Raw genomic sequence first — 26,588 nt, forward strand, 5'->3', positions numbered from 1 at the left:
AAGAGAGTCTGTTTTGCAAAGAGTTTCTGTTGTAGCTCTCTGCTCCTAAGTCCACAGATGAGTCGGTCTCAAAGCCTTTCTTCTAAGTCCGAAAATTGGCACAGGCGAGAAGCTTGTCTCAACGCCGCAATGAATTCCATTGCCATCTCTCCAGGTTGTTGAACTTGTTGTTCAAAGATGTGCCTCCAAGCTATCACTGACAATTTGGGCTGAAAATGGTTGCCGAGCCATTTCTTCAGGTCTGCGTAAGTAACAGACTCCAGCTGCGCTGGTGTGACCACGTTCTCTGCGATATTGAAGGTTGCAGGCCCGCAGACCCAAAGGAGTGTTGTGGCCTTCAGGCCATCTTCGGCAACTTGGTTGGCGCAGTAGTTTTCAACCCTCAAGATGTAGGATGCCCATCTCTCTGGGTGAGTAACATCAAACTCCTCAAGCTTTCCGACTTTCGCCATCTTCGGGAAGTCTTCGTGGCTTGGGCCTCTTGTTGGCTCGTCCTGCTTCTTCTGTAGGCCCTGGGACTTGACCGCAGGGTGGGTGGTCGCTAGGCCGACCAAGGGGGAGGGAACACATTCCCTGCCAGGCACTTTGCTGGCCTCACCTCCTAGTGACTTTCAGCTCTTCCAAAGAAGCAGGATCCCACCTTCATCGCCAGTGTTGTGTAGTGGGTATCTTAAAAGCAGGAGACAAGGCAAGAGGGTTCAAACAGGAACATTGCTTTATTGTAGTAACAGGAAGAGAACTTGTAACCGAGGCTTCTACGCAGCTACTTATATGGCTGGCCACTAGGCGGCGGCCAATAGGTTTGAAGGAACCTATTCCCGCCCCAGAGCCAACCAATGATCGTCCTGGAGACTGCACGTCTGGGCAGCCAGCGACCGTTACACAGATACCCTGATTAAGCAATCTCAAGCAGCATTCAAAGACACGTGAAAACAGTTCAAGTAAAAAGGCCCAATACATTACACTATCATTTGCTGAAAATTTGCGTTCTCAGTTCCCTACCCCATGCAGCCAATCTCTGCTTAAGCAGAGATCCTTGATCAATCACTCTTCATCTTCCTCTCTTCTCTAAAATCCTCTTTCCAGCATCTCTTCTTTTCTCATCCCAAATCTACTATCACTTTTATCATAATTTTTATTATTTTATATATCCTTCTGATTTCTACAGGTTTCCCCCTTAAGCAAGGGTCTTGCTTGAAAGCACATCCCCCAGTAATTTGTATTTCAGGTTCTTTTATGAATTTGGAATATTTAAATCCCTTGGGTGGCTTCAAATGAAAATTTAACCTTTTTTACAATGGAAAAATGGTCTTCCATAATCGCTATTCATAGGTCCTTTGGATGGAACACTGGTTTTAAAATACATTAAAAGAAAGCACAATTTCTCACGGAATCCTCATATTAATACCACTTTCGCACTGACAGGGAGAAGGTAGTAATTCCATCCCCGCTTCTGGCCTGAATGGTACGTTCCGAGTCAAAGTCACTTCCCTCCCCAGCTGTTGGTAAATTCCGAGCAGCGAGTCATATGAAGGAGCGGCTGCCCCGGGTGGGAATCACGTGTCGGAGGAGCCTTTTTAATCCCCGGAGCAATTGGATTTGGTCAGCTGGAAGGACGATGCGGTGTTGGGTGTTCCTAGCGGTGGTGGCCGCAGCTTTGCTGGCCGTGCGAGCCCGGGATCCGGTGAGTTCCAAGCAGGGCGCCACTCTTCCGTCTCTGCTTCTCAAGCCCTGGACGGCTGTTCCTTCCTAAATAGTGAGAAAAGAGCTTAGTCTGTTGCGGTTCCAGAGGGGAAACGGGAGGATGAAGGATAAACTCTCGAAAGCGTTGCCATGTGAATTCGATTGGGGCAAGAGAAAAGAGAAAGGGGCTGGTATTGGCCCGGCTCGGCTGTCTGTCTCCAAGGTTGAAAGTAGGGGAAAGTTTCTGCGCTGTAAGAGTTTTTTGTTGTTGTTGCTGGATGCTGTGCGTGCCGCAACAGAAATTAAGAAATCATAGGATTTGCAGCAAACCTTGTAAAAACTAGAGTTCTAAGAAGGAAAACACCAATGCGTGTTTTTTTTTAAAAAAATAAAATAAAATAAAAAGAGATCCTAGGTTAGTTCCAGATTTATTGGAACTTAAGAAAGACCCAGTGAAATCGGTGAGATGCAGTTGATTGCAGTCATTAGTTTCTGCTCCTACCTGGTCAACTTTGGGCTGGTAGAAAAAGTATTTGGTGCGAGTACGATCCATGGCTTTGGATTAGATTGAAATGTTGAAAAAAAAAGTTCTGGAAAAGTACCCTGGGAAACTATTACAATGTTGTGAACAAGGAAATAATATTGGCCTGCCCTAGTCATAAATTGTGAGGAACTGAAAGAGCTCAACTAATGCTCTTTCTAGATAGGAAAACAGATTATAGTTCACCAAATAATAGTTCATATTGAAAAATAAGTTCCCATTTTATAAGAGACTTGGTACAAAACAAGCTATTCTGCACATTAGTGACAGAAGAGAACAACTTGATGCTCCCTAAATAGGGTGTGGTATTATTTGCCTCCAGTTATATGGCCATTTCTTGTTTTTCCTGGTGAAGGAGTTGTAGGTCAACAAATCTGGAGAATTTCAGAGATGTTGAGAAAGGCTGTACTAAGCAGTCTTCAAAATTGTATTCAAAAGATGGACCTTGTTAGTCAGATTGACTTGTTCCATTAATTCTCAGTTGACTGGCAAAAAAGGATCGGGCTGAAGGAGAAACAAGCTTATAGTAACCACAAACTTAGGTAGACAGTTTGCAGGTTGCTTGTTAGCCTTTAGAAGTATTGAAGTATGAATTTATACAAATATAAAATAGTGCAGGATAGTCTTCTCATACACCAAATTAAACAGCATTTAGTAGAAAAGTGCTACCCAACTTGAGCAATTTGCCCATTTAATTCAGTGACTGTCTTCATATTCTAACAGTAGATTTCACTTTAAACTTCCTGTTTTACTCAATACTGCAGAGAAACTGAAACATTATTTCTCTGCCTCATTGCATGGTTTGCAAGTATGGTTGCATGTCTCTGAAATTAATTATTTATAGAGAAAAAATGAATGCTTGGATGGTGACTTATATTCAAGAAATTTCTACTGATTATTTTGAAACTAGGTAGTTGTGTGTCAGTAAACCAACTGAAAAATTTAGTAAATGACAATGTTATTTCTTTTCAAAAGATTAGCTTCATGGTTTTTTTTCAGATTTATCAGGGATACCAATTATTTCAGAATTAGGAACCACTAAAAGCAAATTGCATTTCCCCCCAAAAAAGTAACCCAATTAATTCAGATTTTAAACCGCTTAAAAGTTAAGGTGTATCACAGCATTAAACCAAATCATACTGGCATACATTACATAAATACTTGGAGGAGAAATGGATGCCATGATAAGTGTAAAAAGTTCCAAACATACATGAGAGGCAAGAAATGTCACTGTTCTGAAAAGCTCACCTCCATATAAGAAAAATACCTCCATATAAGATCCATTGGGACACCCTCTGAAATGTGTTCTATTTCAGAGGGCATCCCAATGGATCTTATATGGAGGTGTGATTTTTTAAAAAAAAATTAGTTTACTTGTGTGCATTAAATTATTTGAAAGTAACAAATCAAGAACTGAACAAACATAGCTAAAGAACATTCTGGTGCTGCCTTCATGGGAGTTATGGAATTTTTCTTATGGTTAGCATCAGGTATGAAATAAGATAGTTCATAAATACAATATTTACTGGGATTATATGCATGCCATCAATCAAATTGGAACAAATTGGCTCATATCTTTTAAAAATGTGTATGGTTTTTTTCAAATCCATGCTGGCAAAATTCAGCTTCTGGCAAAACTCAGCTGAGATTTCCATTATCTTCTAGCTTTTTGTAGTAGCTTTTTTCCTCTGACTTTGCTATTGCATCTTAAATTATTCAGATAACCAGTGCTTTTTCAGATTCCTAACTGGATTTAAGCATTTATTTTTAGCTCAATTTTGTTTCTAAAGTTTTCATGAGCTATTTTACTTGTAGCCCATACAAGAACAAACATATTCTTTATTAAAATATTTTTTCTTCTATTTTATTTTTACATACATAAATTATTTATAATGTGAAAGTTCTAGCACAGACATGTCAAACACAAGTCGCGGGGGCCAGATCCGGCCCGCGAAGTGGTTTCATGTGGCCCCCGAAGCCACCCTGGAAACAGTGAGGGAACGGTCCCCACTGCCTTGGCCCTGGCCCAGAGACCCTCCTTTTGCCAGAGACCCCCCCAGATCTGTCCCACTCCTGCCCAGGCCCCCATAGGCACCCTTGATGCCAATGATGTAGAGCTGGCCATGCCCACCAAGTAGGCCATACGCACTCCAGCTGCGCCCACCCAGTAGGCCGTGCCCACCCTGGCCATACCCACCCGGCCCCCTGAGGGCAACCACAATGCTGATGTGGCCCTCAATGAAATTGAGTTTGACACCCCTGTTCTGGCATGTTCAAAGAGAACAACAATTAAACTTGGAATAGTTTTATGCTCCATACAATTCCTGTTCTCTTCTCTCTTACTAGTAATATTGTTAGAATGGTTCTGGCAGTAACATTTTGGCTTGAAATACCAACGTATTAATGGCATATGTGGGGATATATGATGGTATTCCATGTGCCCGTTTTCAGGGATATGCAACTGCAACTTTTCTTGTTTTATTTTCTCTCATAGGCCCACAGATCAGGTGACTTGGGTCAGAAGTATAGTGAAGTTTTAATAAAAAGTAGTTTAATGAAGAGGGGTTTTTTTTGCTTGTATGCTTGTATTTAAGAATAAAGGAGCAAAGGATCATATATATCTCAGTTCATGAAGCAAACATATAATCTTCCTTACACACACCAAAGACAATGTCACCTTAATATTAACATCAGAGTAATTAGGAACAGGAAGAATATGAGTAACTTCAGAATTAATGTTTGTACTTTTCTAGATGCATCTTTGATCTTGCTGCATTTCTCACTCTGTATATTTTAGAAATGTGAAACTGTGCCTTGATTAATAATTCATTTCCTTGCATGATCTTATTTGAGATGCCTTTCTCTTATTTTGGCAACAAATAACTTCCAACATACTTAGAATATTACTTTATTTGCCTATTGTTTGCTTACCTGGTCATTCTTTCTGTTTTGTATTCATTAATATTTAATTTCTTGCATAAAGAAATTGCTTACCTGTAAGGAATTATATATAAAAGATACATGAGCCATATATAAAATGATATACAATTAGAGATGTCCCTGCTACAAATTGCTTGTCTTTTAGGAAGTAGATGCCAAACTCCATCCAATAGATGTACTCTAGTTTCTGGAAGCTCATTGGTGTCTCAAGTAAAGTAGCTCCCCTTTCTTTCCAAGGCCCCCTCTCTTTCCTATTATTTGTATCAAAATCATGTTTGCAAAAGCTAAAGCTGGTCTTGGCCATCATCACCTTCCCTGATGGTCCCCACAAGTTAGAACAATTAACCAGCGGAACAACCTGCCTCCAGAAGTGGTGAATGCTCCAACACTGGAAGTTTTTAAGAAGAGACTGGACAGCCATTTGTCTGAAATGGTACAGGGTATTATGCCCGAGCAGGAGATTGGACTAGATGATCCCTTCCAACTTTACTATTATGATTATGATTAAGTGACAAGAACTGTGTGTGCCGATTTCCTGACTAGATCGCTTGCAAGCAAGACTTGTTGTAAATTGAGAGGTGAGGAAAACAATTGGGACATTTCTGGAGCCAAAATAAATGGTACTTTACAGATGCGCAGCTTCTTAAGTATTTACTGTATCACTGTCTCCAGTTCTGTTTTTTTTCCTTTTACGTTGTTGCACCTGCAATGTTGAAGCAACAACTAATTTGTACCTTTTTAATAAACATGTACATTATCTTTGCCATTAGAGATTCCCTGATTGTGCAGTTTCTCAACATTGCAAAATTCCCATCCTAATATATTCTTAGGTGCAGCACCGGAAACCAAATTTTTGCATTTCTGCTAATGAATATCATTGAAATAGATCATGGAATGGGAAGATTACCACACTACTATTTAACATTGAATTGCATAGAAAGTTGTACTTCATTGCTTTTTCAGGTTTGTTTAGCCTACAGAGGAGATGCCTGAATTTCTTTTCCCACAGAAGATAAAACAAATAAGATTCTTTCATGGGTATTTGATTTTATTTTTAAATGTTTACTGGGTTTCCTGAAAAAGCCCAAACTTGAACTGTTGTCATCATTGTGTTTATTTTAGCTGCATGATCTAGTTCAGGGCTTTTCAGCCTTTTCACCCATTGTACCACTTTTAGGATATGGTAACATCCGAGTACCACCAGTCAACTAGGAAGGTGTCAAAAATGTGATGACCAAAAAAAAAAAAAGGAAAAAAGTGATGAAGTTCAGGTAGTCCTCGACTTACAACAGTTTGCTTAGTGACTGTTCAAAGTTACAATGGCACTGAAAAAAGTGCCCCCCAAGCCACAGCCGAGCAAGACACCTGCCTGCCTGCACAGCGGCGCTCTTCCTCATGTCCGAGGTTTTCATTGTTGTGAGCATTTCTGTTGAGGATTGGCAGCGGAGGTGGGGTGGGGTGGGATGTTTGGTTTTTATTTCCCCCGTCTGCTGGGTGGTTGCAGCAGGTTTTGGTCACTTCACGTGACCCTGGGACACTGTGACTGTCATAAATATGAATCAGTTGCCAAGCATCTGAATGTAAATCACAAGACCCTGGAGATGCTGCAACATTCCAGCTGATTGGCGCTTCTTCTGGGCTCAGAAGCGCCAGGATCAGTGCCAAGCTCTAACTGGAGCCTGGTTCTGATCCTGGCACTTCCACTGAGCCCTGACAGCCCCAAAGAAGCGCTGATCCTGGCGCTTTCGCTGAGCCCTGACAGCCCTGCAGCTCCAGCCATCTCTCGCTTAGGCTTGTGTGGTGCTGCCATCGGTTCAGCTCATTCCCCTCCCCCGCTACTTTTCTAGGATGGTCGCGTACCACCTGCCAGGTGCCAATGTACCACAGGTGGTACGTGTACCACTGGTTGAAAAGCCCTGATCTAATTAAATGATACTTTTCAAGATCTATTGGCTTTGGTTTTGGCTTCTCAGTGGATTTAGAGGTGCACATATTATCAGGAACAGAATATTTTTGTGAATGTGATCTATATAATACTGCATTTTTAAAAAAAACATATTTCATTCTAACTTCTTCTGCCACATTTCTGTTTTTAATAATGAAGTTAATAAATACATTTAATGAATTTAATATACATTTGAGGGGGACAAATCCTCTGACTAAATGCAGTCAAAGAGGAATTTATTTAATATGGTTCTTTGCATAGCTTGATTCATGGAAAGTGATTATCTTGTCCTGCCAGCCCCCTCTATGTGGCATCAGGTTTGTACCATCACTTTGAAAGTCAAGAAAAAATTCTGGGAGCTATTGATGGGAAAGAAATTATACAGAAATTATATGTGTCCCAGGATAATGTTGCAGGATCCAATCTGAGTGTGTCACCATGACCAAAGATTTATTCTTTCAAGCTTTGGGGCTAGTGCTGGAGACACTGTTGCAATAGTTATTCTAAGAAAAGATAATGTTGACATAAAATTATTCAAGCACATTCCCAAAAGGAAGTTCATCTTTTGATTTTATGTTTAATAATTTTAGTTATACCTAGTGTTGGAGAACACTAGTTAATTTTTCAGAAAATTCTAGTACAATGATCCTAGTTTTAGAAAAGAATACCAAACCTATTGTTTAAATAAGAAGAGCTTGCTGGCTCCAGAAGATTTGTATTTATTTCTACATTTATTTTATTAGCTATGGTAGCAAATGATTGTGGTATTGTATATTTGGAAAGCTATAATTGTGTATCCCTGTTTAAATCAATTATAAGTCTCCAACTCAGAGAAACTGAAAGCTCTTCCTAATTTATAGCCAAAGTAACTTTTTTCTAAGCCTCTCTTCAGCTAGTAAAGGATGGAAAGGAAAATTTTCAGAACTTCAAAAGTCTCATCAAAAAGGAGCAGCTTTACAACACAAAGTAAAATACACTGGGGCCTACATGACTTAATTCTTGCACTGTGTGTAGGATTGAACCTACAGTTCCTTTTTTCTTATTACAACAGCAAAAAGTGCAAGGACTCTATAAGTGTTTTGTACTTCATTTATGTAAAAATGCAGCTTCTTAAAAAGGCTTTTATTTTACTCCCAGTTTGCTGAAGATTGCAGAATAGATGAATATCCTCCAGCTGGACCAACGTATGTAACTTACTAACAAATCTTCTGATATTTGCAGATATAAAAAGAACCTTGTTTACTTAGGAATTTTGAAGTGTTTGTACTATATCAGAATTATGGTAGTATTACAAAGAAAATTAGGATTTTCATGTATTGCATAATAAACATACCTGATAGAGGTAGTCCTTGATTTATGACCAGTTGCTTGGCAACTATTTGAAATTCCAATAGCCCCCCCCATCATGTGGTCACATTTTGAATTCTTATGAACCAGCCCATGTTTGTTGCTGTTTGCAGAGTCCTGTGCTAACATGACTTTTGCCAGAAACTGGTGTTTATTTTCAGTTTCTGGCAAAAATGTCTATTAGCCAATGGAGTCAATTAATGCTTGTGGTGATTCACTTAGCCGCTCCAAAACAGGTGAAAAATTGAACATAATCACAGCACAACTTAAATTATAATTCTGTATATCTGGAAAATATATATATCTCTAATCACACATCTGATGGGATTAGAGATAGTTCTAATTAATTCTCTTTAGAAATAACAGGTTTGTCAAGACAGAAAACAATATGTGCCTGTTTCAATAAACATTAGAGAAATCAAGTTTTATGTAAGATGCACCTGTCTTAAATATTGGTGAATTAAAGCTAGGCCGCTAAAGTAATTGAGACAATAGCATAAGAAATAATAGATTGGAAATTAACAGTTTATATGTAACAGTTTGATTTGGAAATTTATGGAAATTCACCTTTTTTCAGGTATAAAGGAACAATTCCTGAATATGTCATAAACCTTGACCTACCACCAAGTGAGAGATGGGTCCAAGTGGTACATGACAAAAAAAATGAGGTAAGGACCATAGCAGAAAGAATTAAGTTGGCCTCATATGGGTGCATTCTGACATCACTCTTTGCACCCCTCACTGTCACTTTCCAGGTTGAAATGAGGCAGTGAAGGATGTTCAGGAATGTGAATAGATTCCCACTTCAAAGCTTTTTTATATACACAAAATGAAGGTTCAAAGTGCCTATATAAGAATAGATCAGCAGTTTTGTAAATTGTTGTACATTATTTTTTGCACTTCTTTATAAAGTTTGATATATTTCCATTTTATTAGATCTTGCATTCCATTCCACCAACATAGGTTAATCTCTTGTCTTTTCTTACACTTTTGTAGTTAAAGACTGTAATCAAGATTGTTAGAGATATTGTATTGTCATTCATCCCTAATGAGAAATTCGTAGCATCTATGGAGTCAAAAATAGTGAGTATATTTTCTATGTTCAGTTTGGAGAAGAAATTAAAGAAATTAAATCAAGTATAACATTCTAGCTTCTACTTATGAATGAAAGACTATATCAGTGGATGGAGACTTATTAATAATTATATATGTGACCTGCTGTTTAAGAATATAATCTCAACCAGTAAATATAGTGCTTCTTTCTCCCAAAATAAGACTACTTTTTTAGGAAATGGAATGTTTTTTAATGAGTACAGTAGATTTTCCAGAGTACAAGGCTCATAAGTACCCCAAATTTGGAACATAAAGGAATAATCCAGTCTGATTATCTATTGGCGCATTATACCAACTAACAATAGTGGTACTAGGTATCATTGTTCATTGGCCCAGCCAGACAGAATAGTCTGGACATGTTCTATACAACAGTGGATTCTTTTTTCCAACTGAGGCACAAAACTGAAACTTATTTATGGACAATTCCATTGATGAACTGTACATTATGATGCACTCCAAAATGAGTTTTTGCAGAGAGAGGAGGAATATAGATGTATAAAAATGCATTAAAATAAGGTAACCAAAAGCATTTTTTTATATTCTATTAATGTTATATACCTTAAAATGTTAATGTCATTCAATGTTCCAGTATTTTAATGTGGGCTCTTTTATTGGATTTTTGTGCTTCTATTGGTTTCAGTACAACTTACTGTGAAATTAGAAGGAATTGTCTAGTTGCTTCACTTTAAAACATGAGATTTAATTATTTAATGATCTCATCCATTATCACTACTGTACTCCCAGCATATGCAGTTATGGGAGTTAACATAATAGCAATAGCACTTAGACTTATATAGCACTTCACAGTGCTTTACAGCACTAAGAAGCTTAGTGTCAGCATATTGCCCCCAACAATCTGGGTCCTCGTTTTATCGACCTTGGAAGAATGGAAGGCTGAGTCAACCTTGAACCAGTCAGGATAAAAGGAATTGAACTGGCAATGTGAGCAGAGTTGGCCTGCAATATTGCATTCTAACCTCTGCACCAAGATAATGAAGGAGAACATAAAAGGGAAATATAAACTTGACAAGCCCAGTATGAGCTTTAAACTACATACTTAAAATCATTTGGCTCCACGAATTGAGCCATCATAAAATCATTCTCTTCCATTTTCCTACTGTGACATTCTCTTTTGAAACAGGCTCTTACTAAAGCAGTGCAATATGTTATTTTATAAAATAATACTGGGATGGTCTTCAACTGACTTGCTGGATTCAAAGAAAAAGACAACCGTGTAGAATTTAGAACTTTCAGCAGTTTTGGTTTCCTAGAAATAAAATATTTTCATATTTCTTTGGTTGACTTGTCCTTGAAAATCCATAGCCAAATGACTGGCTTCATTGTCTTCTGCAGGAGTTGTATTTTTTCCTGTTTTTTATCATCCTTATCTGAACATTTTTCAGAGATTCAGACATTGCAGTTAATGAAATAATAATAAAAGAAAGATGTATTGTAGTTTATAATTTTTCAGCAATTTCAACTATTCTGAAATACAACAGTGTTAGTCTTTGTTCTTTCTATAATATCTAAAGAAGAGAGAAAGAATAAGTTGTCTACTGCAAATTACCCTAAGTGAAAAAATAAAGTTGATTTTTTTTAGCATATATCATAATTTGTCAAATCTAACTAATTAATTCATGGTTTCCTTTTAGGGTTGGTTATGCTCTACCCTTCCCTATCCTTTCAATGAAGAAATAAAAGGCATTGCTTCTGCTATTGATGGTCCTTTAGGTAATTTCCATATTCCTGTAGTATTTGACTTTCAAATATATAGGTTCCTTTGTTGCCACAGTTTCGCTACTCCAGCAATCTGTGTTGAGGTTCCAGCAAAGGCATGGATCTTCAGTGCCCAGGTGTACAATCTGCATGTACTAGAAAATATGCATAAAATCAGATAATTAATTCAAATGAAGAAATGCTAAGTCCATTAATTACTTCCATTAAATATCAGTCAACAAACACTTTAATGAAGTCTCAAATGTGCATTATATTTTTTCTAATTTTCATGTAGGAAGCATAATGTTTAAAGCATTTTAACTTCATGTATTGGAATATCTGATCTCCTTTACCTTATAACCTTTTTCCTTGTTTTTCATAAATTGCAAAATACGGTATTATATAATTCAGAAAGGCATACTGGTTCTAGAAAGGCATGCTAGACAATTTATGAACAAATGCAAATTAAAAGTAACATCAGATAAGGTTTATAAATTCTTTTATGGGAAGTTAAATACTGTATGAAATAGTATCTTATGTAGCTTCTAATGTATCTCAAAATAAGAGAAAGGAGTAGCACAGATTTCTTGTATGCCTTTTCAACATTTTTGAACGTTTGTAAGTTATTTTTTGTTATTATTTTTCTACCTATAATCTAGTCACCTTTGATTAGTGTTGCCAATTATATTTCTTGCTTTGGTTTGTACACATTTGTGTCTATATTTTATTGAAAATTCAGTAACCTTTTCTTCTGCATTCCCACTGTACAGGTGATGTTGTTTTGTTCAACATCTTCTACGAGATCTTCACGGTGTGCACATCCATAATAGCTGAAGACAAAACAGGTAGGCAATGCATAGCTATTGTGATTCATTTGAGAAATGCTATCTCAAAACATATGAAGCTCCGCTTGAAACACCACCAGTCGATTGCAAAAGGCACCATACTTTTTTCAGTGCCATTGTGACTTCAATCATTCAGTAAATGGATGGTTGTAATTTGCGGACTAACTATACTAAGGCAATGAGGCCTGGTACTGTGCCCAGGTCCAGGGTCCAAGGCGTGTGAAAGGTCTCATCTCCTGGTTGTGTTAACAACCATCAATAGTGGTATCTCCCTCATCAGCTAGATATTTTATTTTTTGTATTTATAAGGAGAATTTGTTTTTTAACTTATTTTATAATATTGTTTGCTGTTCCCAGAGTTATTTGCTGAGATGATTGGCCTTCAAAATTGAGTAAATAAATAACAATTAAACATGTTTTCAAATTTGTTTTGTTTTCAATCAGGAAAGCTATACCATGCTAGAAACCTTGATTTCGGACTGTTTCTTGGGTATGTAATAGCTGCAAGATTATTATACTTCTTTCTGAATGTTAGTATTATTTGTGACTTCAGCATAGTGATATTTTCCATTTTTCTTTAAGGCAATGTCTTGTTTACTTGACAATGCATGTTAAATCTCCTATTTATATGTGAACTGAAATCGAGGATTAGTTTTGTTTTGGGCCCTACACATTACCTAGAATTTGATATCTAATAGCAAAAATATCAGTGCAAGTATTTGCAGTTTCAGAGATGCAAGTAACAGTTTATACATTTGCTTAATGCTGGGTATAAAGCTGGAAGGTCATCACAGATTTTACAGTATGTCCTGTCTGTATATGTACTTTTTGTTTTTTAATCTGTAACGGCAGATTACATCCTGTTTTGTTTTGATTTTAACAGTTAACAAGGTACTAGGGTGTCCTGATCTTTCTTAATAGAATTAGTCAAAGCATTATGTTTTACACAGCATAGACGAATTTTAAGATTTAGTGCTTGGAGTAAAATTCAGCGTTAATGAAAAACAAGACTGAATGGGATGAGGAAATTGACAATGTATGCAAACTTTTCCATTAACTAGTGAGACTTATGTTACACTTAACTAGTGGAGAAAATAAAAGTGACAAACACATGCTGTTCTACATAGTAATTTTTGTTAAACTGAACAAGTTGTTGAATATATTACGGTATATTGATATAAACCCATTCAAAATGTGAGGGTTAGATCAAAGATGATGGTTAGAGTGACATATTAAGACTAAGGAGATGTAGGTTGAAATCCTAATTCAGGCATCAAGATCATTGGTTATGTAGACCAGACATGTCAAACTCGCAACATCACATGACATCGCGCGACGTATCAGGACTGTTTTGCCATTGCCGGCAATGGGGTGGGTGCAGCTTCCATATAACGCGTCTGGCCCATGGGCCAACAGTTTGATACCCCTGATATAGACCAATCACAATCTCCTAGTTAAACTTAGGATAGGATAAAATTTTAGAGACCTTGGATCCTCTACCAGTAACTTTGAATGCACTATTTATGAATCAAGGAATTTGAAGAAAGATTCTTCTGTGATATTTCCAAATTAAGATTTATAAACCACCCTGTTGTGAAGATTAACAGGGGTGATACTATATCAATGGTTCTCATAAGTAAACATGAAGCTAGCAAATATTGACTGATCTAGATGATGAGATACAGTCTTTGACCAGAAGAAGAAAAACTCCAATTTCCATAGCTTTGATCAATAGGTGAAACTCAGATGTTATGTAGTCCTTGTTAAGTGAGCAGCACATAGATTACTAAATAGTTTTTCTATTGAATGAAGCTGCCAGAAAGGACTCGGTATAGTTTTGAATATATATATATATATATATATATATATATATATATATATATATATATATATATATATATATATATATATATATATATATATATATATATATATATATATATATATATATATATATATATATATATATATATATATATATATATGTTTTCTGAGGTTTTCGCGGGTGCCTGTATGTGGATCCTTGGTTTTTCGGGTTTTTCCCCGCGTAGAATTAAAGGTGTAGGCGCAACGTTTCGACGGAATCCCATCCGTCATCATCAGGCTTCTGCTTCCTTCTTCTGGGAGAAGCATGTGGCTGTTTGTTCCTCTTTTTTAAACTGCCAGAGGGGGTGTGTTCTGTGGAGGTGTGCTCTGATTGGGTAGGGGACCAAGTGTGTTCTGATTGGGTGTGAGTGTGTTTTGAATCGTGGGTTTGTTCTGATTGGGTGGGGGTGTGTTCTGAGTGGATGGGCTGGTCTCAGCTGCCAGCTTCAGACCTGAGCTGGTGAGTTGTGCTGCTTTTGTTCGGCTTCGTGTTTGTGGTGGTGCCATGTTTTTATAGTGGGTGTCAGTTTGCTTATTGTGTGGTTTGGAGGGGTTTAAAGTGGCTGATGTTGCAGCTGTAGTTAGGTTTCTGTTTTGTGGTTGTGTGTCTTTATCGTTGTGGGTTCGGATTTGCTTTTTGAATGGTTGTGTGGTGGTGATGTCATGTGATGTTATCATGAGTTTGGGTCTGGTATCATTCTTGGTGGTTGGGCTTCGTCTGTCAATCAAGGCGGGTTTCCAAATGGCTGGTAGACGAGAGGTATCATCTCGTTTATTCATGCTGTGGGGGCGTTTTTCTATCTCAATGGCTTCTCTGATTATTCTGTTGTTAAAATGTTCAATTTTGGCGATAGTTTTGGTTTTTTTAAAATCAATTTCATGTCCCGTGGCTTCAAAGTGTTGGACCAGGGATGAAGTTTGTTCTCCCTTTCTGAGTGAGTTTTTGTGCTCTTCAATGCGTGCACTTATTCTTCTGTTGGTCTGTCCGATGTATGTGGTGGGGCAGGTGGTGCATGGGATTTCGTATACTCCTTGGTTTTCTAACCCAATTATGTCCTTGGGGTTTCTTAGGATGGTGGATATTTTTCTGTCTGTGTAGAATGCTGTTTTGATGTTGTGTTTTTGGAGGACCTTGCTGATTCTGTCTGTGGTCCCTTTTAAGTATGGGAGGAGGGCTTTGCCATTTTCTTGTTCTCTGTCTTGGGTTTTTGTGGGTGTCTCTCTTCGGATTAAGTTGGTAATCGTGTTTCTTTGGAATCCATTGGCTGTTAGTACATTAGTGAGAGTGTGTAGTTCGGTTTTTAGGTGTTGTTCGTCAGCTAGGTGTTTTGTTCTGGAGATGAGTGTCTTGGCTACGGAGTTGATCTGTGCTGGGTGGTGGTGTGAGAGTGCGTTCAGATAGCGGTTTGTGTGTGTTTTTTTATGGTAGATAGTGTGTCCTAGGGAGCCGTTGGATTTCTTGTAGACTAAGACATCAAGGAAGGGAAGTTGATTGTTAGCTTCTGTTTCCATGGTGAATTGTATTTTGGGGTGTAGGCTATTGAGGTGTATGAGGAAGTCATCCAGTTTTTCTTTGCCGTGTGGCCAGATTACGAAGGTGTCATCTACGTATCTGAGCCAGAGTTTGGGTTTGTGGTTGGATTTTTCTAGAGCGAGGGTTTCAAAGTGTTCCATGTAGAGGTTTGCGATGACAGGTGAGAGGGGTGATCCCATGGGTGCTCCTTCCATTTGTTTGTATCTTTGTCCATTGTAGATGAAGTATGTGTTAGATAGGCAGTGGTTGGTCAGATCTAGGATGTGTTTTGGGGGGTTGTATTTATTTAGGATAGCTGTCAAGGCTTCTTTGATTGGCACTTGGGTGAAGAGGGATACAACATCGAAGCTCACAAGTAGGTCCCAGGGCTGTAAGTTTAGTTTACTTATGATCTCTATGAATTGGAATGAGTTTTGTACGTGTGAGGTGATGGAATTTGCATAAGGCTGTAGTTGTTTGGCAAGAAATTTGGCTAGATTTTGTAGAGGTGAGCCTATGGAGCTGACTATGGGTCTGAGTGGGGTTCCTTCTTTGTGTATCTTGGGCAGACCATAGAGCTTAGGACATCTGGATGATTTTTCTCTGGGAATGATTGTTTTCTGGATCTCTTCACTGATGGGGGTGGCTTTTATTTTTGATTTTGTGGTTTTTTCCAGGTAGGTGGTGGGATCTGTCTTGAGGAGTTTGTATGTGGAGTCTCGGAGTAGGTTGGATAATTTGGTATGGTAGTCAGATGAGTTCATTACCACCGTGGCGTTGCCTTTGTCTGCTGGCAGAATGATTATGCTGGTGTCATTTTTTAGGTTAAGTAGTGCTGTCTGTTCCTCTTTGGGTAAGTTGCTTTTGGGTGGTTTGCTGGTGCAGAGGATGTTGGTAACTTCGAGTCTGATTTTGTTGGCGTCATCAGGGTTAATTTTGGTCAGGCTGGATTCGACTCCGCATATAATGGTTTCCGTGGGAATGTGTTTGGGAGTGACTGCAAAATTAAATCCTTTAGACAGGACGTTGGTTTCAACTTCCCTTCCTTGATGTCTTAGTCTACAAGAAATCCAACGGCTCCCTAGGACACACTATCTACCATAAAAAAAACACACACAAACCGCTATCTGAACGCACTCTCACACCACCACCCAGCACAGATCAACTCCGTAGCCAAGACACTCATCTCCAGAACAAAACACCTAGCTGACGAACAACACCTAAAAACCGAACTACACACTCTCACTAATGTACTAACAGCCAATGGATTCCAAAGAAACACGATTACCAACTTAGTCCGAAGAGAGACACCCACAAAAACCCAAGACAGAGAACAAGAAAATGGCAAAGCCCTCCTCCCATACTTAAAAGGGACCACAGACAGAATCAGCAAGGTCCTCCAAAAACACAACATCAAAACAGCATTCTACACAGACAGAAAAATATCCACCATCCTAAGAAACCCCAAGGACATAATTGGGTTAGAAAACCAAGGAGTATACGAAATCCCATGCACCACCTGCCCCACCACATACATCGGACAGACCAACAGAAGAATAAGTGCACGCATTGAAGAGCACAAAAACTCACTCAGAAAGGGAGAACAAACTTCATCCCTGGTCCAACACTTTGAAGCCACGGGACATGAAATTGATTTTAAAAAAACCAAAACTATCGCCAAAATTGAACATTTTAACAACAGAATAATCAGAGAAGCCATTGAGATAGAAAAACGCCCCCACAGCATGAATAAACGAGATGATACCTCTCGTCTACCAGCCATTTGGAAACCCGCCTTGATTGACAGACGAAGCCCAACCACCAAGAATGATACCAGACCCAAACTCATGATAACATCACATGACATCACCACCACACAACCATTCAAAAAGCAAATCCGAACCCACAACGATAAAGACACACAACCACAAAACAGAAACCTAACTACAGCTGCAACATCAGCCACTTTAAACCCCTCCAAACCACACAATAAGCAAACTGACACCCACTATAAAAACATGGCACCACCACAAACACGAAGCCGAACAAAAGCAGCACAACTCACCAGCTCAGGTCTGAAGCTGGCAGCTGAGACCAGCCCATCCACTCAGAACACACCCCCACCCAATCAGAACAAACCCACGATTCAAAACACACTCACACCCAATCAGAACACACTTGGTCCCCTACCCAATCAGAGCACACCTCCACAGAACACACCCCCTCTGGCAGTTTAAAAAAGAGGAACAAACAGCCACATGCTTCTCCCAGAAGAAGGAAGCAGAAGCCTGATGATGACGGATGGGATTCCGTCGAAACGTTGCGCCTACACCTTTAATTCTACGCGGGGAAAAACCCGAAAAACCAAGGATCCACATACAGGCACCCGCGAAAACCTCAGAAAACAAATATCTTACCTCTACGGGGAGGAAATCTACCAGCTAACCAAGACCTACGAAAAACTCGAAGTACGAAGAGCTTCCATTCTGTGTGACCTCACATTCCTACGCAACTGCCGAGATCAAAATTTAATCCCCACATCCTTCCAATTGAAATTCCACTCCAACTCTGCAGCCATCAAACGCATCCTGATAAGAACAGAACTGGCCCTAATCAGAAACGAACTCCACACAAAAAGATTCCTCTTGGACCGAATCAACAGAGACCTCCTCACACTTCACCTCAAACTCAGCAACAAGATCCACCCCACACTTTGGGACAAATTCAAACAAATCGCCGTCTGGAGAGCTGAAACAGAGACTGCCTACAAAACAGACACACACACCAATAAACTCCGAAGACTAAAGGAACGCCAGAAACAAACCCCTCCTCTCCCACAGCAACACATGAAACAAACTGTGCACAACATCTCAGATAGGATTCTCACCAAAGCCGAAACCAACGTCCTGTCTAAAGGATTTAATTTTGCAGTCACTCCCAAACACATTCCCACGGAAACCATTATATGCGGAGTCGAATCCAGCCTGACCAAAATTAACCCTGATGACGCCAACAAAATCAGACTCGAAGTTACCAACATCCTCTGCACCAGCAAACCACCCAAAAGCAACTTACCCAAAGAGGAACAGACAGCACTACTTAACCTAAAAAATGACACCAGCATAATCATTCTGCCAGCAGACAAAGGCAACGCCACGGTGGTAATGAACTCATCTGACTACCATACCAAATTATCCAACCTACTCCGAGACTCCACATACAAACTCCTCAAGACAGATCCCACCACCTACCTGGAAAAAACCACAAAATCAAAAATAAAAGCCACCCCCATCAGTGAAGAGATCCAGAAAACATCATTCCCAGAGAAAAATCATCCAGATGTCCTAAGCTCTATGGTCTGCCCAAGATACACAAAGAAGGAACCCCACTCAGACCCATAGTCAGCTCCATAGGCTCACCTCTACAAAATCTAGCCAAATTTCTTGCCAAACAACTACAGCCTTATGCAAATTCCATCACCTCACACGTACAAAACTCATTCCAATTCATAGAGATCATAAGTAAACTAAACTTACAGCCCTGGGACCTACTTGTGAGCTTCGATGTTGTATCCCTCTTCACCCAAGTGCCAATCAAAGAAGCCTTGACAGCTATCCTAAATAAATACAACCCCCCAAAACACATCCTAGATCTGACCAACCACTGCCTATCTAACACATACTTCATCTACAATGGACAAAGATACAAACAAATGGAAGGAGCACCCATGGGATCACCCCTCTCACCTGTCATCGCAAACCTCTACATGGAACACTTTGAAACCCTCGCTCTAGAAAAATCCAACCACAAACCCAAACTCTGGCTCAGATACGTAGATGACACCTTCGTAATCTGGCCACACGGCAAAGAAAAACTGGATGACTTCCTCATACACCTCAATAGCCTACACCCCAAAATACAATTCACCATGGAAACAGAAGCTAACAATCAACTTCCCTTCCTTGATGTCTTAGTCTACAAGAAATCCAACGGCTCCCTAGGACACACTATCTACCATAAAAAAACACACACAAACCGCTATCTGAACGCACTCTCACACCACCACCCAGCACAGATCAACTCCGTAGCCAAGACACTCATCTCCAGAACAAAACACCTAGCTGACGAACAACACCTAAAAACCGAACTACACACTCTCACTAATGTACTAACAGCCAATGGATTCCAAAGAAACACGATTACCAACTTAATCCGAAGAGAGACACCCACAAAAACCCAAGACAGAGAACAAGAAAATGGCAAAGCCCTCCTCCCATACTTAAAAGGGACCACAGACAGAATCAGCAAGGTCCTCCAAAAACACAACATCAAAACAGCATTCTACACAGACAGAAAAATATCCACCATCCTAAGAAACCCCAAGGACATAATTGGGTTAGAAAACCAAGGAGTATACGAAATCCCATGCACCACCTGCCCCACCACATACATCGGACAGACCAACAGAAGAATAAGTGCACGCATTGAAGAGCACAAAAACTCACTCAGAAAGGGAGAACAAACTTCATCCCTGGTCCAACACTTTGAAGCCACGGGACATGAAATTGATTTTAAAAAAACCAAAACTATCGCCAAAATTGAACATTTTAACAACAGAATAATCAGAGAAGCCATTGAGATAGAAAAACGCCCCCACAGCATGAATAAACGAGATGATACCTCTCGTCTACCAGCCATTTGGAAACCCGCCTTGATTGACAGACGAAGCCCAACCACCAAGAATGATACCAGACCCAAACTCATGATAACATCACATGACATCACCACCACACAACCATTCAAAAAGCAAATCCGAACCCACAACGATAAAGACACACAACCACAAAACAGAAACCTAACTACAGCTGCAACATCAGCCACTTTAAAACCCCTCCAAACCACACAATAAGCAAACTGACACCCACTATAAAAACATGGCACCACCACAAACACGAAGCCGAACAAAAGCAGCACAACTCACCAGCTCAGGTCTGAAGCTGGCAGCTGAGACCAGCCCATCCACTCAGAACACACCCCCACCCAATCAGAACAAACCCACGATTCAAAACACACTCACACCCAATCAGAACACACTTGGTCCCCTACCCAATCAGAGCACACCTCCACAGAACACACCCCCTCTGGCAGTTTAAAAAAGAGGAACAAACAGCCACATGCTTCTCCCAGAAGAAGGAAGCAGAAGCCTGATGATGACGGATGGGATTCCGTCGAAACGTTGCGCCTACACCTTTAATTCTACGCGGGGAAAAACCCGAAAAACCAAGGATCCATATATATATATATATATATATATATATATATATATATATATATATATATATATATATATATATATATATATATATATATATATATATATTATTTCTTATATTTAATTGTAGGTGGGATATACAAAATAATTCCTGGGACACAACGCTGAAGCTGAAGCCATTAATGGTATCATTGGATTTTCAGAAAAACAATAAAACAGTATTTAAATCTGCGAATTTTGCTGGCTATGTGGGAATTGTATCTGGAGTTAAACAAGTAAGTGTCCATTTATCAATTTATTGATCTATACCAGGGGTATGCAACCTTGAGAACTTTAAGCTGAAGTCCACAAGTCTTAAAGTTGTCAAGGTTGCAGACCCCTGATCTATACAATGTAAATGGCATTCTGATCTTAATAGCACAGAAATATCATAATTTATTACTCTCAACCTGAACATATTTAAACTTGGGGGGCAGGTGCCCAGTTTCTCTTTTTTGTGACTGACAGCCAAAGCTTGCCACAGAACGTACAAAGCATAAAGTGTGCAATTTTTCAATATCTGAAAAAGGGTCTGCTCTTATTTTGCATGTTTATTTACTGCAACATATATGAAATCAGTCATTTTACCTTTTCTGCTTGAGTTCTACAAAGGTAAACAGAGCAAATCAGACCAAAAATTACATGATTGGAGAGATGAAGAGGTTAATTTTGGCCTAAAACTTTCTTGGGTTGCATTTTTTGTTCACAAAGTATATTTATTTGACAGTTTGACTAGGAAATGAAATTTGTATCCTGCGAGTTTCTACAATCCAGGCTGCCACTGGAAGTGCCTCATGCACAAGTCTTAAGAAAAAACAAAATAGACATACTTCATGTTATATAAATATGTTTGCTTCAACTTAATGTTCTGCAGTTTGGGCATTGAGATGGAAAAATGGTTCAATTCCTCTAAATGTCAGGCTTCCTCCAAATTTATTTTTATTTTTGAATCAGACACACCCTTCCCTGTTCTGAGGGATTATTTACATGAATAATTTTGAAAGAAACACGACATTTTCAATTTTTCTCTTCTCTGTTCTGGTAATCTTAACTGGTGTAACAAATCAGGATAGTTGACAGCGAGTTAATGGTACAATCATTTTGCAGCCCCTGTGAAGGCACTATGAGGCTCAAGCATCTTGTCTCCTCTGTCATGAGAATTTCTAACTAATTACACACAGTTGATTGCTTCAAGTTTATTGATGGTTTGGGATTCTTTGAATTGTGAACTTGAAAACAGTGGCTTTGGGTTTTGGGTAGATGAGCCAGTTTTAGCTTACTAGTGAACCACTATTAAACAAGGTATGATTGGATTAACACGTTAATCATGTTAATCCAATGACACTCTTGCACACAAACATATAATAAATATCCTAAGGTATAATTTCCTTATTTAAGCAACCCTCATTGTCTGAATTCACACAGCTTGCTATGTCAATATGATTTACAATTGAGGCTGGTGTCACATAGCACATTAGATTATAAACCAGCATTTATGTATGATTAAGTCCATTGTATGCAATCATGGTGAACTGTGGTTTAATTTTGCCTTATTGCATAATTTATAATTGGTTTGCACATCATTGCAAGCCAGAACTCATTGCTTATAATCACAAGGATGGATTCAGTGTTTTATGCCATATCAAAGGATCATATGATGGTTTAAAGTAGGGGTGACCAACCTTTGCAACTTTAAGATTTGTGTACTTCAACTCCCAGAATTGGCTGGCTGGGGAATTATGGGAGTTGGAATCCTCAAGACTTAAAGTTACCAAGGTTGGACACCCTTGATTTAAAGTGATTTATTAATAGAATCATACTGTATATAAATAGTGGAGCCCAAAGCTCTCTAACAGGAAGTCTGCTAGTCATGTAGTGCTCCTTTTCATTAGATATGAAAATATTACAAATGAATTTACTTTATTCAAGTAAAGTATTGCATTATTTGGCTTCTGTTTTAGGGCTTGTTTACATTAACCATGAATGAGCGATTCAGTCTTAATGGAGGTTACATTGGTGAGTACCCCTAATGAACTGCTCTTGTCTAAAGGAAAATATCAAGAGTGTCATTATATTAAGAGATAAGTCCTAAATTCCTCAGATTATCAATTATATCTGATGTCAGCATTGGAAGAGAAATAGTAAGATTCAAAAGATGAGGTGTAACTGAATAGAATTAAAGCTCTGGATCTTTTACAGGAATCTTTGAGTGGCTTATTGGCAAGAGGGATGGTTGGTGGATGAGTTTTCTCACCAGAGCTGTGTTGGAAAACAGCACAAGGTAACATGTTAGGTGCTTAAGCAGTCCAAGATAATTAATTGTTCTGTAACTGCTGTAAAGTAGCTCAGAAACCATTTATTTTATTTTCTGCTTGCGCTCTTTTCCACTTTTTTAATCTTTCTTTTTAAATTTCGTTCTGTATAATTTCATTCTTATTTTTTATTTATGTGAAATTCTTTAATAAAAATTATTCGAAAGTTGCTTAAGCAGTGAAGCAGCAGATATGACTATATATTGGTGTTGCAACTAATACTGTTTTCTTTATGTTTCTGCAAAGTTAACCATGTGGGGTTATGTCATCAGTTTTTTCCCCAAAAATTGGGATAGGTGCACAAGATAAGTTATGAATGAATCATTTTGCTTATGTAGATAATGATTATTAAGAAAAAAATTGTCAACTCCTAGCAAATCTAGAAATAGATTTTCTCCATGACAGTCTATCCCCTACTTAATCTTTTAGGTCGCACTCATCAGCACTGTAACGAAATCCATCAATCTTGCTGCTGTCCTTCCTAGAGTTCTCTTTCTTCCCATCTTTTCAAGCATTAGCATTGTTCCCAAAGAGCTAGGTCTTCACATAATGTGTCCAAAGTAGGATAATTTGATAATTCAATCACTTTCATAATTTTATTTTCAATTTTAAGGCTGCTTGTTCTACCTGTTGTCATTAGTTTTGTCTTCTTTAAATATAATTTAAGTCCCATTTTTATTGTGTTCCTTGACTTTTTTTTGCTAAAGCTTATAGATCTTTTGCGTATTTGGCTATCAAGGTTCATGTCATCAGCATAGCACAGGTTATTAAAGTTTGCTGCTCCAATTTTAAAACCACATTCTTCTTCCAATCCAGCTTCCCTTAATAAATATTCAGTACATTGGTAGCTCAGTACTCGTAGTTAATAGATTCCAGGAGGCGTGATGAATACCAAACATATTTTTCCCATAAGGAATAAAGAAGTGAGTCATAAGGCAGCCAACACTGACAAGTTCTAGCTTGTGAATTGAATACAAATGATAAGCATTGGGACAAAATTTTCTCATCAGAATGCATTGAGTACCAAATTCGGTAAGTTTCAAAACAGTTGAGTACCAAAGTTCCACTGTATATAGATTGGATAAGTAAAAGGAAAATCAAACTCCTTTGCCAACTTTTAGCCACTCTGTTTCATTATGCTCAGTCTGAACTGTGGTTTCCTGACCTGTACATACTGTAAGTTTCTTGTGACAACAATGAGCTTTTCTAGGATTTCCATTTTTCTGAGCACATTCCAGATCTTGACCAGAATAACACAGCAAAAGCCCGTTTTATCATCAATGAAGCACCTAGCATCTTCTTTTTCATATTCTTTGGCTTTCTCGGTTATCTCACCTGCAACAGCAATGATGTCTTGTGTTCTTCAGCCTTTTCTAAAGCCTGTTTGGACATCTGACACCTCTTTTTCAATGTAGGACTATAATCGGATGGTCCTAAGCATTATTTTGTTAACATGTGAATGTAGATATCTTACCCATTGATTTATTTTTAGGACAATAGTGAATACAGCCAACACGTCATGGTTGGCTTGAGTCATATTTTCTGACTTGTACACAATCACATGTTGATCTTGTGATCAAACTCTACTCCTTTTTATTCTGATTGATCTTCATTGCTGCCTCTGAATAGCAGAATAACTATTTGTCATAGAAGAAAGGAAGAATAGGAGAAACCATCTTTCCCATTATTCTATTGGCAGTCAAGGAGCCGCATTAGAGGCACATTAGGTCATGGGAGCTCTATTGGTGGATGGACTAGAGGAAGTGTTATAAAGAGAATCTACTATTTGTATCCCTTGTGGCTTTCCTACCATCAGTTGCCATGGTTCTAATCCTTTTTAAATTAGCCATGCTGTAACTGTGTCCTGCAGATACATAAAACAGCCATTCCTAGAAGTGACACTGAGAATGACTAATATTTCTGGTGGATTCCAAGTTCGGTAAAGCTACTTGAAAGTTTTTCAGTATCTCTTTTTTTGTTGCCTGTTTTCTTGGGAACAATACAATGCAACTTGTCTTTCCCCTTTCTTTGTCTTTTGCAGTAGAACAATATATCTCTGTCCATCCATCCATGCATTTATTCTTATACACTGCTCTATATGGTACATTCCCAAACTGGTCAGAGGTTATTACATCCTTGGGTATAGGTATCTCTTCTCTCCCCACTGCCCCTAATCATGCTACTGAAACTTACAAGTACTAATGACTTGGTAATCACTGAGATAACTTTTTCCCATTATTTTTTGCTGGGAAAATGAAGAGAAAGCCCATTAAACAGCCACTTTCACAGTCTTATGCTGAAAATAATAGAAGGATGTGTAGCACATAGCCTCCACAAACATATTTCCTATTCTGTGTATGGAGCATTTTGTTTACTGTATAATGCTCGTCTGTTTCTTGTAATCATTACATTGTTTCTCTTGTTGCATATAGTTACGAAGATGCAAAGGATAAATTGGTCAACACAAAGCTGCTGGCTCCAGCTTACTTCATAGTAGGAGGAAACAAATCGGATGAGGGTTGCATTATTACACGTTCTCGAACTGCTACTTTAAACATTAAGAAGTAAGTATGGCCACTAAGGGAAATATTTTTATTTTATTTTATTTATTTGCAATTTTTAATTTATTTTTAATTTTAATTTATTGCACAGATGACTTTAATTTTAATTTTATCTTAATTTCTGTACTTACTATATGTTATTGTTGTTAGCCGCCCTGAGTCCTTCGGGAGATAGGGCGGGATATAAGTCCCATTAATAAAATAAATAAAATAAAAATATCACCATTGCCTATAATAGTATGTGTTAAAACAGCCATGTTGATATTTACAATGCAATAAAGGAGGTGGTTTTAGCCAGTTTTTGTATTTGTTTTCAATCTCATTACATCAGCTGTGCTTTAATAATTTTAAGTTTTCTTTTTAAAGATGAAATGTTTCTAACTGTGAGGGAACTGGGATGTGTTTTTTAAGAAATAGCTTGAATTTACCTGCTAATATTTTAGAAATATCATATCATATAATCTTTGGTAGAAAATGCTAATATTTATCTTTTATTTCAAGTTTGGATGCAAAGAACGGCAACTGGTTTGTTATAGAAACCAATTATGACCCCTGGAAGGCTCCACTTATTATAGACGACCGGAGACACCCTGCAATGAATTGCTTGAATCAAACGGGTCAAGAGGTAATGCTGTGTAATAGGAAATATAATTATGCAGAGAACTAAAGCCATTAATTTGATTCTCTATGCAAGCTGGTGTCAAGATGGAACATAGAAGTACCATTAAAAGAACAGCTGATGTGGTTGTTCCAGATAGTCAACAAATGTACTGCAACATAACCATGGTTGATATAGCATATTTGCACTAAATTAAAATATGATTCAATCCTAAGGAACATATTATTTTCTTCCTGTTTGTTTTGGCAGTAAAGTAGTTTTAAACTACAGTTTGTC

The 26,588-nt window shown here is 38.3% G+C and overlaps 1 protein-coding gene across 1 annotated transcript in view; it reads left to right on the top strand.

The window, feature by feature from the left end:
• The first annotated feature begins 1,538 nt into the window (after window positions 1–1,538).
• Window positions 1,539–26,588, top strand: part of ASAH1 (N-acylsphingosine amidohydrolase 1) — a 30,537-nt gene continuing 5,487 nt past the window's right edge. Inside the window, exons 1-12 of the mRNA XM_083367718.1 lie at window positions 1,539–1,684; window positions 8,247–8,293; window positions 9,034–9,124; window positions 9,453–9,539; window positions 11,222–11,300; window positions 12,056–12,130; window positions 12,575–12,620; window positions 20,912–21,056; window positions 22,782–22,836; window positions 23,020–23,101; window positions 25,565–25,696; window positions 26,195–26,318. Coding sequence (XP_083223844.1) covers window positions 1,619–1,684; window positions 8,247–8,293; window positions 9,034–9,124; window positions 9,453–9,539; window positions 11,222–11,300; window positions 12,056–12,130; window positions 12,575–12,620; window positions 20,912–21,056; window positions 22,782–22,836; window positions 23,020–23,101; window positions 25,565–25,696; window positions 26,195–26,318 — 1,029 coding nt within the window. The 5' untranslated portion in view covers window positions 1,539–1,618. The remainder of the gene's footprint in view (window positions 1,685–8,246; window positions 8,294–9,033; window positions 9,125–9,452; window positions 9,540–11,221; window positions 11,301–12,055; window positions 12,131–12,574; window positions 12,621–20,911; window positions 21,057–22,781; window positions 22,837–23,019; window positions 23,102–25,564; window positions 25,697–26,194; window positions 26,319–26,588) is intronic.

Source organism: Vipera ursinii (assembly GCF_947247035.1).
Source record: "Vipera ursinii genome assembly, chromosome: 7".
In the NCBI taxonomy this organism is placed as follows: Eukaryota; Metazoa; Chordata; class Lepidosauria; order Squamata; family Viperidae; genus Vipera; species Vipera ursinii.